The sequence below is a fragment of the Osmerus mordax genome, chromosome 11 (genome assembly GCF_038355195.1).
Source record: "Osmerus mordax isolate fOsmMor3 chromosome 11, fOsmMor3.pri, whole genome shotgun sequence".
NCBI classification, from domain to species: domain Eukaryota; kingdom Metazoa; phylum Chordata; class Actinopteri; order Osmeriformes; family Osmeridae; genus Osmerus; species Osmerus mordax.
In genome coordinates, this window is record NC_090060.1 from 11,273,592 (window position 1) to 11,286,296 (window position 12,705).

Here is a 12,705-nt window from a genome sequence, read left to right on the forward strand (position 1 = left end):
GGTGTGTACTTGTGTGTGCGTGCACGCACGCACACAAATGGTTCTGGGATTGGGAGGTGGGCGAGTGGGTGTGTGACAATGAGATCTGTGCCAGTGTGAGAGGATGGTCTTGCAGTTTAGTATTTTGTGGTGTAAAAGTGAGAACTGAGGGTTTGAGGATGGTTGGTTGTGTAGTTGAGCATGTGTTGGTGTGTATGTGAGACCTTTACACAAGTGCCCCCCTCCCAACCCACCCTAAGAGATTCAGTTCCTATTCAGTGCAGGCAGAATAAAGTGTGTCATGGCTATGAAAGCCAGAGCCGGTTAGATAAGGGCTTTGATGGATCCATTTACACAGATGAATCAGTGGAATAGGGATGAGGAACATTAGCCTTATTAAAGAACATCAGGTTCAAAGGTTGACCAGGAAGACAAACAAACAGACAGACAGACAGACAGACAGGCAGGCAGGCAGGCAGCCAGTAGCTAGCCAGCCATGCCTCCCTGACATTGTTGTTCTGCTGGTTTGCTGTTCTCCGCTACGTTTTCTCTGCTCTCATGGTTACAAAAACAGCTGAAAATAGCTGTGTTCTAATCTGATCTCTTCAGGTGGACGCACGGCTTCCAGTCAGCCACCTCTCTATCGTCTGTTCTGCAGACGATAGAGAGGTGCTCAAGAGGGAGGAGGGGGGGGGGGGGAGGTGCTCCACTGATGAATAGAGCTGTTTGTTAGACAGGTACCTAGGAACAGGTATCTATGTTGGTACGGTATTACCACAACCGCAGGGAATTCATTGGGAAAGGTGTTAACGTTTGCTAAACGTTTAATTCACGTCTCTCCTTGGATACATTTTTTTCTCATCTTTGTATAGCAGCTTCACTTGTCTTCCCTCCTTTCTCTAGCCTCCCTCTCTCCTCCCTCCGTCTGTGGGAGTGATTTTCCACCTCAAGCGCCCTGCTTGTCATTCATCCCCTCTCACGATTGGCCTGTATTCAATCTCATGATCTCTCATTTCTTCTCCCTTCTTTTCTTCCTATATCTCTCTGTCTCTTTCTTTCTCCCTCTCTCCCTCTTTGTCCCTCTCCCAATTCTACTTACCATGCTCTATCTCTCTCCATCTTTATCTCTTGTCTCCCCTTCTGTCTCACTTCCCATTGCTTTCTACCTTCATTCCCTTCTCTCTCCCGCCACATGCCCCTTGTCCCTCCCTCCTTGTCCTTTATCCTTCATGGTCTTCATTTCTCTCTATTCCTTTTTAAATCTTGCCTGTATAATACCTTACCCTCCCTTCTTAACTTCCACCATCTTCTCTTTCATCTCCCCCCTCAATCCCTCCACCTCCCTCCCTCCCTCCCTCTGCAGAAGAGGGGATCAGTGTAAACTTTGATATACTGTCAGATGCGTCACCCCGGCAACAGGAGAGCTTTTTTTGAACTCCTCCTTCTCCTCTCATTCAGAGGTGTGGTTTTGTCTGCCTCTTCAATTTCACTGCCATCATTCATATGCCCAGCCAGTTTAGGGTGCGCTCGAAGAGGTCTGTGCATTTGCCTGAGTGTGTCTGTCCGTGTGCACGCATATATATGTTTGTGAGGTTGTGGCATCAATGTGCTTGTGGCTGCGGAGTGTGCTGCATTCAAGACGAACAGCAGCAGGCTGTCGCAATCAATGCAGGCCAGAAACTGCTGGGGGCATTGTAGAAGCATTGGGGGTGTGGGGGCGTTACACGGGGAAGGGAGAGTGTGTGTTTGAGTGTGTGTGTGTGTTTGCGTGTGTATGTTTGTGTGCATGTTTGTTGAGCTGCATAAGCATGGGGGGTGGGCCTCCTGTCACTGTGATCCACTAGTGCAGAGCAGAGCTGCGGGAAAAAGAGGGATGAGTGAAGAGAGAAAGAGAAACAGGATGTGATGTCATGAGGATTGATAGAGAGCAAAGAAAAGCAGTGAAGAATAAGAATGTCAGGGGGGAGGAGTGAAATGGTAGCAAATAAGAGTTTAGAGTAGAGACTCCACTGTTCACCAGCTGTAAGTGAATTGGAGATGTTACAAGAATACTAGCATAATTAGCCACTACCAGCTAATTAGCTTATAGTATAATTAGATCAGTATTATTTAAGATAGTAGTGTTAAGAGTAGCCTAGTTATGTTACGGATATAATTAGCATCACCAGTTACAGTAAGCAGGGGCTTAGACAGACATAACATTCGGGGCTTAGCCCAAACCTACATCAGACCTTGAGTATGCTTCATTTAGCTAACAGCTAGGGACATAAACATAGAATGTCCCTAGCTGTAGCATTAATTTGAGCGTAAAAAATACAGTTTTTTGAGCTTAAAGTAATGACTGTAGTAATTCTGTAATTCTGAATATATGATTAATCAACAGGCAATTTCAAAAGTTTATTTAATAGCTAGATTTTATATCTTTACTCCTCTTTTGGAAGAATCCAAAAATATCCTGTTAATTTTGCCGACGTTTTGCCATCCTGCTGTCACTGACTGTCACTCAGAGTGGACCATCAGACCCACACACCCCCTCAGTTAGTCAGAGCTAGAGACATTCACTGACATGCTAGAGACACTACCTTTATTTTGACTGTTTTGACTGTTACAGCATGTTATGAAAACAAACACATCACACACATTTTTTTGGGTCAACATATTCAAATTACATTCGAGGCTACACTCAAAAGGGTCTGTAACCACGGGAGAAATGGCCGGTGACCCCCCTGCAGTTAAGTAGGCCTACTGTTGATGTGGGGTGTTACAGTGTAAGGTGGTAAAGCAATAGTTTTGATATCATATTTATTTTTGCAAAAGGTGTTCCCACAGTAGATGAATGGTGTTTGTGGGGGTAGTGAAGGTACAATAGTCGGCTTGCCGTAATTACGATCTTGATGGAGCTATGATCAGAGATGTTGATGTGCTGGGTGTTGAGTCAGAGGTGGTCTTGGTGTCAGTAGTCTCCCTACATTAGACAGCGGTGTGTCATCTAGGTTAGTCCCCTCCAAGAGAATGACAAACTACTGGAGCTGGTTAGATAGACAAGCAGGGGGGTGTTCATGGAAGGTGGTGTGGGGGTGCGCTCAGGTGGGGTGAGTGGTGATGCTGCTGGTGGTGGTGGTGGGGGGTACATAATGGCTGTTTCTGCCCCTTCCTCCCCCCTACTCAACCTCTCCCACTTCTCCACACTCAATGATTAACCTTGAGTGGATTGCTGCTCTGGCGTCAGGCCAGATCTCTCTCTCTCTCTTTTGCTATCCCCTTCTCTGTCTCTCTCTCTTTCTCTGAGACACACACACAAAAATACACACAGTTCTCCTCACCATCAGTCTTTCCCTTGCCGTGTCTTGAGCCCTTCATGTCCTTAAATGTGCCCTGGCAGCAGACTCAGAAGCACTCCAATTGAGGGACAGACAGAAAAAGACTGTACGAAAGATAAGCTTGAAAGCTGACCTGCATAAACTTGACACTGATTCCCCAGCCTCTGTATGGAGCTGTCAGCATTTTAACTGGCTTTGTTTGTGAAAGGTGTCATTCTGAATGCATGTGTGTGTGTACACTTTGTTTGCGTAAATGTACGTATGACAGCTGGTATCCAAAACAATGCTAGTTTAATTTCAACTTGTGGTATTACGTGACCAGATCAGATGAAAACACATACACACACAGTGGCTCTGGTCGGAAGGATGAAGATATTCAGGGCCCTCCATCTTACCTCACCTATTCAAATTCTCTTTCGGACTCTTGGAGAGAGGATGGTGAGTGAATAAGTGAATGAGTAAATGAGTGAATGACTGATTGTTCAAGTTAGATAAAGAAAAGATGGACAAAGAGAGCGAGTGACAGAAACCCACGAGACAGTATTGTTCCTTCATAAGGGGTTACTCTCATGGGTAACATTAGTCTGAACACCCAGTCAACCACAATACACTCATCTCTATAGTGAGCGTGCACACACACACACACACACACACACACACACACACACACACACACACACACACACACACACACACACACACATACAAGCACACAGCCACACAGAGCGACAGAGATATAGATGGAAAGAAGAGAGATGAGAGAGCTTAGTAAAGTGGCTCAAGAATGGCAAATTTCATTAAAGCACAGTGATATTCTGCATTCTGAATATGAAATACACAGACATGATGATGTATTTCGGAAAAATATAACTGTTCACAGGAGAACATTGTGTCTCCTTCGTACAGATACCAGATAACAAAAGTTGCACTCCTCGACCCTGACATGAATGACAACTCACTTCTCACTACAATTAAAGCAATGCGTTTTAATAGGTAGTTACACATCACAATCATACATCATCCAGCTATGTCAACTAGAGATTAATTTAGTTACATAATAAAAAGGTGGCAGTAGGGCAGCATAATGTTACCCAGTAAAACTGTGCCCAGGTTCATCTGTGTTGACACAACAACCAAACTGAAGGAAACAGGCCATAACCATGACAATCCACTGGACTGCTCGTTGTTTTCTATACATTTGAATGTAGTATGAGCCTGCATAGCAAGAGCATTCTGCCCCCAAACTCTGTTACTAAACATAAATATAGGACAACAGAGTCTGCCTTAAATGTCCTGGGCCTTACATTTGTACTTGTCGTGAGCCACCGCAAAAGGCATGATAAATGAATAAATGAAACTGTTGAAAGTTACACAAAAAACTGAGGAAGTGACCCGCAGTGGCTGCATGGCCTCTTCCTGTTGGAGGGCAGTGTGGGCGGGGCTTTCAGGCCAAGGAGAGGGAGGGTTTTGGTTGTGGTTGTTAAAGTTAGTTAATTTCTGTTTACTACTCACACAGAGAGTGAGGGTGACTGACAGTGAGACCTTGTAGCTAACAGAGAGAGAAAGAGAGAGAGGGACAGACAGACAGGGGTAGAGAAATATGTATAGAGAGATAAAGAGAGTCAGATAGTGGAGGGACAGGGCAGTGTGGGAAGAGTGGGCTGTTGTGGGTTCCCTGCTGAAGTGGCACAGTTCAAGCAGTAGCCAGAGAGGCAGGTGAGGGAGAAGGAAAGAGAGGGAAGGACTGTCGACATAACCATCTCCAGAGACCGAGAAGAGGGAGAGAAAAGTGAAGGCAAGAGTGACAAGAGAGTAAGACAAAGAGAGTCCTTGAAAAGTTCATCCCTGCCAGAATGCTGAGAAGAAAGAGAAGCGTGTCCTTTGGCGGGTTTGGATGGTACGTTACCTTACTTTACTTCATGCCACATGGTGGGGTATATACGACGGGGTTGTTGTATGCGTGTGGCTGTGTGGGTTTATGTGTGTGCAAAGGCACATGCTTCTGCTGCAGTGCTTCTATGAATGCAATGTGCATGGGAGTGTTTGTGTTGTGGGTGTGCGTGTGTATGTTTGTATGTGTGTGTGTTATGTTTGTGTGAGTGTGTGTGTGCCTGTATGTGCGTGTGTGGAAGGAAGGATGGGTGGAGGGCTCTGACTGTCTGTCTGTGAGGGAGGCTTGTGGTGCAGTGGTTTGGCTGCCTTGTGCTTAGTCTCTGTCTGTGCTGTCTCCACCAGGGAGAATGGGATCACACTGGGCTCCTGAATGGAGCGTTCTGTCATAGGCCTGCTCTTTGGCACAGTCCGGATCTCTGCCTGTCTGTCTGTCTGTTCTATGGATAGTGTCGTTTTTATCACAGTGATGTGCTGTGTGTCATATAGCTGTCTTCTGATATCTTTTGATCAGTAGTATTACGTAGTACTCAGTATTTGTGCATGTGAGAGGAGAGGGAAGTGGAAAAGAGAGAGGAGGGGATGAGAGAGGAGGGGATGGGAGAGGAGGGGATGAGAGAGGAGGGGATGGGAGAGGCGGGGATGAGAGAGGAGGGGATGAGAGAGGAGGGGATGAGAGAGGAGGGGATGGGAGAGGAGGGGATGAGAGAAGAGGGGATGGAAGAGGAGGGAATGAGAGAGGAGGGGATGGGAGAGGAGGGGTTGAGAGAGGACGGGATGGGAGAGGAGGGGATGAGAGAGGAGGGGATGGGAGAGGAGGGGTTGAGAGAGGAGGGGATGGGAGAGGGTAGAAAACGAAGAGGAGGGAAAAGTAGAGGAGAGGATGAGTAAAGCTGGAATGTTGCAGAGATGGCACTAAGTTGATTGCACCCGTGAATGAGATATATTGTACTGTAAGCTGCTTTGGTGCTTTCATTCGTATGCAACTTAACTCAAACACACTTTGTGGTTCTCTTGTATTCATGGCTCAAAATAATGTTTTTCGATCAGTTCTTAGAAATGGGTTTGATTTATTTGCCTGTGGCACAGAAACCATAAAATAGGCCCAAAACCCTGCACACCCTGAGCATTAGAACAGGGAAACGGGGACAGAGAGAGAGTTAGCATAAGGACTTGAAGAGGCAGATACTGCAACACTCCAATAATAAACGATGCCATCTGTGAGGCAAACAGAGTGCTGCCCATAGGTCCTTATCTCTTCTCTGCTGTCATTATTCAGTATGGACAGACTGCATAACATCCTTGTGATGGGAGTAGATTTCATTCAGACAGTGCACTTGATTTGCTTTACGAGGGATTGTTGTGCCAAAGCCAGAATCAGGGCTGGTTCGAAGGGTCTTTAGAAGAAAGCAGTTACAGCCCTGTAAAGTCTCCATCTTAGTTTGGTAGAGACATAGGCTTAGTTTCTAACACTGTACACTGGACATGATACCCGTAGTCAGGTTCACTCATTAGAGAACTATGAATAGGTACTCTGTATTTGAACAGGAAATTCGACATTAAAACTGGTTTGCCTTTCCAGCTTTCACAAGCTCACCTTACCAGGATGCAACAGGCCTGTATTTAGTAAAGTAAAGGGAATCTGAGCTTGGCTTGTTCGACTAACGTGAGAACCACAACGCTGTTGAAACAATTCTGATGTTCATTCACTTCCTTTTTTTGTCCCTTTGTGACCACGTAAACACATTTTCTAGACTGAAACTGGATTGTAATACAATATTTCCAGTTCAAGCCTCTGAAATCTGAGATGTTGCTGTGATGGCATTTCAAACGATGGAAAACATTTCAATCATATTCAAATCTATCAGGTTTGTTCACATCTAGGATGACACAAAAGTAAGGAAGTCAACAGCAGTACTGTCCACTCACACTACTACAGTTTCTACTTGTATATGTAATTGCTGTGAGGCCTGTATTATGACATTGTAAATGTGACTTGACGCTGAGCATGGCAACCTGTAACCCTTGGTGACAGCTTCATGACAGCTGACCCGATGGTGTCAGGTAAAGAACATACTGTGCCTGGCTGGGTCCAGCACTGCCCCTCTGACTCATACAACACCAGTCTATGCCCACTGTGTAAATTGTCTGGCCTCTGCACTTTATCTCAATCACTCCATTAGAACTGGGCTTGCATTGGTCCTGTTCCAGTATTACCATCACATTGGTAACGTCATAATCAGGTGATGAAAAAAGATATGGAGATGGTTAATGTAGGCTCATAACATGTGCATGCGGAAGACGATAAAATGCAATAACAGTTATCTCTCTCTGCTTCTACCCTACCTCGCTCCCTCTCCCTTCTCCCTCCTGTCCCTTCCTCCCTTCTCTCTCCCTCACTTCTCCTGTCCCCCAGGATTGACAAGTCCAGCCTTGCGGCTCTGAAAGCCCGGTAAGTGTTTTCCTTCTCCAGGGACAACTCAGATGGGTAGAGCCGTCTGTGTCCTGCTAATAAATACTGCATGTGGTCGGTGGGAGGAGCTGGACCTCTGTATGCGACCAGCTGCAGGAGCAGTTATGAGTCCGTGGTCCGGGGTTGATGCAGAATAGCTGCACGAACTGAGATGAGTAGAATGGGGGGATAATTTACAGAGAGAGAGACAAATAGAGAGAGAGGAAGGAACGGGAGGCAAAACCAAAACGAGTGGGGGAAGAGAGAACCCTTGGGCAGACTGCCACATGCTTCTAGCGAGATGCGTGGGATGGGAGGATGATGGAGGAATGGAGAGGAGAAGAGCTATTTGGAAACGCGACGTTTGATAAGAAACAAACATTATTTTGAACATTCTGGTACTATCTTTCTGCCCAGCCCTATTCTTGTCGTCACTCAGGGTTGGGCACCTCTGTTCACCCTGTCACTGCTGGCTCTCTCACCCTCTCACCCAATTTTCCACATCTCGCTCTCTCATATTGGTTGCTTCTCAAATTCTCATCCTATGACCCTGACACCCTCTCGCTTCTTCACCCTTCTCAACCTCCCACCCCTCTACACTCTCACCCTCCCATTTTCTCATCCAGCCCATTTCTCCCTCTTTCACCCTTCTCAACCTTCCAACCCTCTGCGCTGCCACCCTCTTATCCTCTTTCCCTCTCTCTCTGTCTCTCTCTCTCTGTCTCTCTCTCTCTCTCTCTCTCTCTCTCTCTCTCTCTCTCTCTCTCTCTCTCTCTCTCTCTGTCTCTCTCTCGTCCCTTCTCTCAGCCTCTCACAGTCTCATCCTCTCATCCTTTGTCCTCTCACCTGTTTTCATGATTCTGCCCCGGAGACTGGAGGGCTCTCTTTCATCCCTGTGTGTGATCCCAAAGCTGTCTGAATGAGGGTGTGTATTAAGTATTCACCGTCCACAAATAGGAGATGTTTAATAATGGAGAGGAGGGCTCTCCTCTGTGGTCTGTCCATCTCTTCATCATGCACACACACACTCACATACACACACACACACACACACGGACACTGGTATGCACAAATCCACATGCACGCATGAACATGGTTCACACCCATTCACACACATACACACACCTACACACGTCCCTGGTCAGGCTTTATTATGCAGCTTGGAGTGGTCCTGAATATGAATGAGGTAGTCGTGACTCCTGTACTGTGCTATACTAATGAGCGCTGGCCAGCTGCTGTCTACGTGTGTTTGTGTGTGGATTTGTGAGTCAGTGAGTTTTGCAACGTACATTCCTTATTGTTTCATTTATTTTCCTCTTGACCAACAGAGCCCTGCAGCACGGAGTCCAATACCAATTTTCCTTTGGGGACAGTCAAGTTCAATTGTATCTTATCTAGAACTAGGCAGCATGTCTGACCTTTCCACCCCCGAGTCTGGTCATTGACATGGGCAGGATTAAAGAGGGAGAGCCCAGGGCTCTGGGGAAGGTGGGTGGAGTGGGGTAGGGTGACTGCAGCGAATGGAGGGACTGCAGAGGAACAAGGGAGGAGTGAAGAGGGAGACGTGAAGAGGGTAACGTGAAAGTGGTGGTCTTCAAAGAGTTTATCTACAGGTGTGGTGGGTAACGGGTGTTCCTTTTTATGTTTCCAGCTCTCTGCTCTGGCCAGTGCTTGTACAGTGTGCACCATTCATTCTCACTGTGTGTGCGTGTGTCTGTAAGTACATGTCAGACCTGGTCAGCACGACTTTGTTGATGGACCCACTTGAGGATATGAGAGATTTTTTTTAAATTCTTTACTGTTATCTTCCACCTTCTTGTTCTCTCTCTTGCATAGTCTTCAGATCACTCCCTCTCTTCTTTCTTTCTTTCCTGCTCTCCTTGTCTCTCTCTCGCTCTCTCTTTCCTGTCCCCTCTCTTTGCCTCCCCTTTGGCCTTGTGAGCGCTCTGCATTCACTCTGCACTCAAAGTACCTCATTAATAACAGCATAATCAGGACTGTTTTTTATGAGTGTGTACGAGCAATTGTGAATGTGTGTGGTGTGTGTAGGTGTTTAGGGGGGATTGTGTATGTGTGTGTTTGTGTGCATCAAAAGCGGTGGCAGTGCATGAATATGAGGAGAGGAGGGACACAGTGGACTAAGGCTTGAAGGGAGAGCAGGTCGCAAAACCGTCAACCTCTAAACATGCCTCGCAAGCTCTGGTGAGTCCTTTCCTTTCCCTCTTTCCGTCTGTTGTTCTGTCTTTCTGTTTGTCTTTGTAGTTTAAGCGAGGTGTATTCTTTCTTGGTCGAGTGGAGAAAGATAAGCACCTCCAGTTCAGGTGATGGGTCCGTGGCAGTTTGATGTAGCATGCAGGTTTGGGTGAATCTGGGAGTGCTCACAAATGATTCGGTTCGGTGTTAGAGAGGACATCGAGAGGCAATGATCCATATTTGTTTTATGTGCATCCCTCTCCTGTCCTCCTCTTGTTTTCTCCCTCTCACATGGCGGTGTGAAAATGCAGCAGTGTTTTAGTGTATGCGTGTGTTTGTGTGTGTCTGTGTAATCCTACAGGAGGTAATTAGACTCGGCAGAAAGGCTAACATCCCATCATGCTCTCTGCTGAGCTCAGACAATACAGCTGCTCCAACCCCAGGGTGCGTTCAGCTGTTTCAAACTGTTTTCTCCATTTAGCAGCAGTCTGTGGGCCTACTGAACAAAGTGTTTTCTTGAGGTGGTGAACAACCTTGAACGCTCACAAGCCGTTAAGAGGGTGCCTGCAAATTTGTCTTTTGATCTTGATTTGACAATCCAATACAATTCTTAAACTGGATTTTCATATCCTTCTTTTATCCTTTGTCAGACACGAAACACTTTACAAGGTAAGAACTCAAATCACTTCAACAAGGTCACTGTGATCTGTTCAAGTGTTTTCACCTAGCTGCTCCCTCTAAATATCTCCTGTGGGCGTAACCTCTTTAGGCGAACTACACAGGCTACAACAACACCATAGAGTGTTGACAGCACACTCTCTTTGGCTCCTCTAAGAGGAGCCTTGTAGCCAGGTGGCCATGTTGTTACAATACCTGCCTGGCAGTTCCAGCAGAAACTCCAAAGCTGCTTCTATTTCTGGAGCCTGCTATTTACTCCAGAGCAGGAGGGCTTGGTTAGCAAACAAGAACCAGGGCTGAGCTTGTTGCTGCTCTGTCTTGGTCTGGAAATACAGTTACTTCTCGCTATGCACCTGTTTGGTGACATGCGGGATCAACACCACATTCAAACTAAAACAAGGACATTAGCAAACAAAAACAATCCCCATAGCCCCTGGCCCCTACACTCTACCTGTTACCTTCCTACCCCTTATCCCCTTACTCTCTAGTTTCTATGGTAACCAGGGGTTGGATGTTAGGGACCGAGGGGCTTTGTGTTGTCATGCATTTGTATGGTGGTGACATATCACAAGTTCACGCCGTATTCTCTCCTCAGGGCCTGTTCACAACCCCATCATGAGTCACTCCCAAGCCACAGCAGGGTTTTTATGCAGCGTGATGTTTCAGGAAGTAGTACTGAGTCATGCTCCATGGCCCGTGGGAAATAGGTACAGAAACCATGCTGAACCGCAGATTCAAAAATCATGGGTGTTTTATAGGAAGTGGTGCCCAACCCTTTCCTGTGACCTGAAGGCACACTTGTTAGCCACCCACCCAGCCCCTCCCTCCTTGCTGCTCAGACAAGTCAAGTGGGGTACTGCGGACAAGATGCTCATCTATTTCTTGCTCAAACTGCTCAATTGATGTAGTGGTGATTCAACATTGACTATAGCTTCTACTGATCACATGTATTTTTGGGAATAGTGATCTGTCTGCTTGTCCTTCATGCTTAGAAAGTGTTGTTTTCATCTGCTAGCTACAATAGATGCATTGAGCCATTGTGCTGTTGGCATGCCATATCTGTTTTGTCCACCAGAGGGGGCCAAAAGAGAAGATGATGAAAAATACTGGTGGTTACTGATGCTCTTTTGAGAAAGTAAGGTTTACACTAACAGTCATACAGTTTAACCACAAGAGGGAGACGTATACTTGTTGTGTAACTCCACTGGGCTGGACATGATGCTTTCAGCTCTACCTGTCATGGTATTGGACAGTGTTTTACCTGTTCCTGACCTGACTGATGATGTCATCACTCCCAAAATACTTGAGAATAATACAAAATACAAACAATCTCAGTTCTACACTACTGCAATGGTACTGTAGGGTGATGTTTTCAGTATATATATTTTGCCTCTATTTGAGTTGACATACAATGTTTTTTTTAGGGTTAAGTATGCATTTTCTTTATATATCTCTGTTGGACAGTTATCAATATGTACTCCCATTTCTGCTTATAAGATTTCCGCTAAAGGAGGTGTGGGCTCCCCATGCTCAGGGTATTGGCCATATCTCTTTGTGTGATTTTTTGACTCCATGATTTTATCTCAGATCATTATTGTTAAGAGCCTCACCCTTTGGGGAGCTTCCAAAGCTGTTGCCATGACAGCAGAGACAGAATATACCTCATCACATGTTTATCACCTGTGGGATCTTCCACCAAGGCCCACAACCATGGCAATGCCTGTATGGACCTCACCAACTGTGGAATGTTCTCCCATACTGGATCCCAATATGGCTGGTTGCTGTGTATATGTGCTGTATGCCTCTAGGGGTTCTGTCCTATACTGTCACAAGATTGGCTGTCCTGTGACTTGAGAGGACAGGTGAAAGGGTGGTGACCTTTTTATTTTACCCTCAGAACCTTGTTTTTATTATTTGATTGACTAGTTTAATATGTAGGAAAGGGGTGCTGTGGCAGACAGAACCAATAGTAGAAGAGACAAAATATACATGGTGAAGCTAGGATTGTGATCTTGAATGTTTTTTACCCTAGATGAGACATACCCGGTATTGTTGGGTTACCATAGACTCTGTGAGTCTAATGAGCCTCTTGAAATAATCTCCAGACGTTAAAACATTCAGGAAACAATACATTAGGTACCATAAGGAGTTTTGTTGGTCGATTTTACAGAAGCAATTTTCCTCACGTTGTTC

The 12,705-nt window shown here is 45.9% G+C and overlaps 1 protein-coding gene across 3 annotated transcripts in view; it reads left to right on the top strand.

Annotated features, from left to right (window-relative positions):
* Positions 1-12,705, top strand: part of rap1gap2a (RAP1 GTPase activating protein 2a) — a 48,282-nt gene that overhangs the window by 830 nt on the left and 34,747 nt on the right. Inside the window, exons 1-2 of one of the 3 annotated variants that reach the window (XM_067245825.1) lie at positions 4,938-5,196; positions 7,606-7,641. In XM_067245825.1, the coding sequence (XP_067101926.1) occupies positions 5,153-5,196; positions 7,606-7,641 (80 nt within the window). In that variant the 5' untranslated portion in view covers positions 4,938-5,152. Of the gene's footprint in view, positions 1-4,937; positions 5,197-7,605; positions 7,642-10,223; positions 10,279-12,705 lie in introns of those variants that run through there. The other 2 variants (XM_067245826.1, XM_067245830.1) reach the window with 2 other exon arrangements.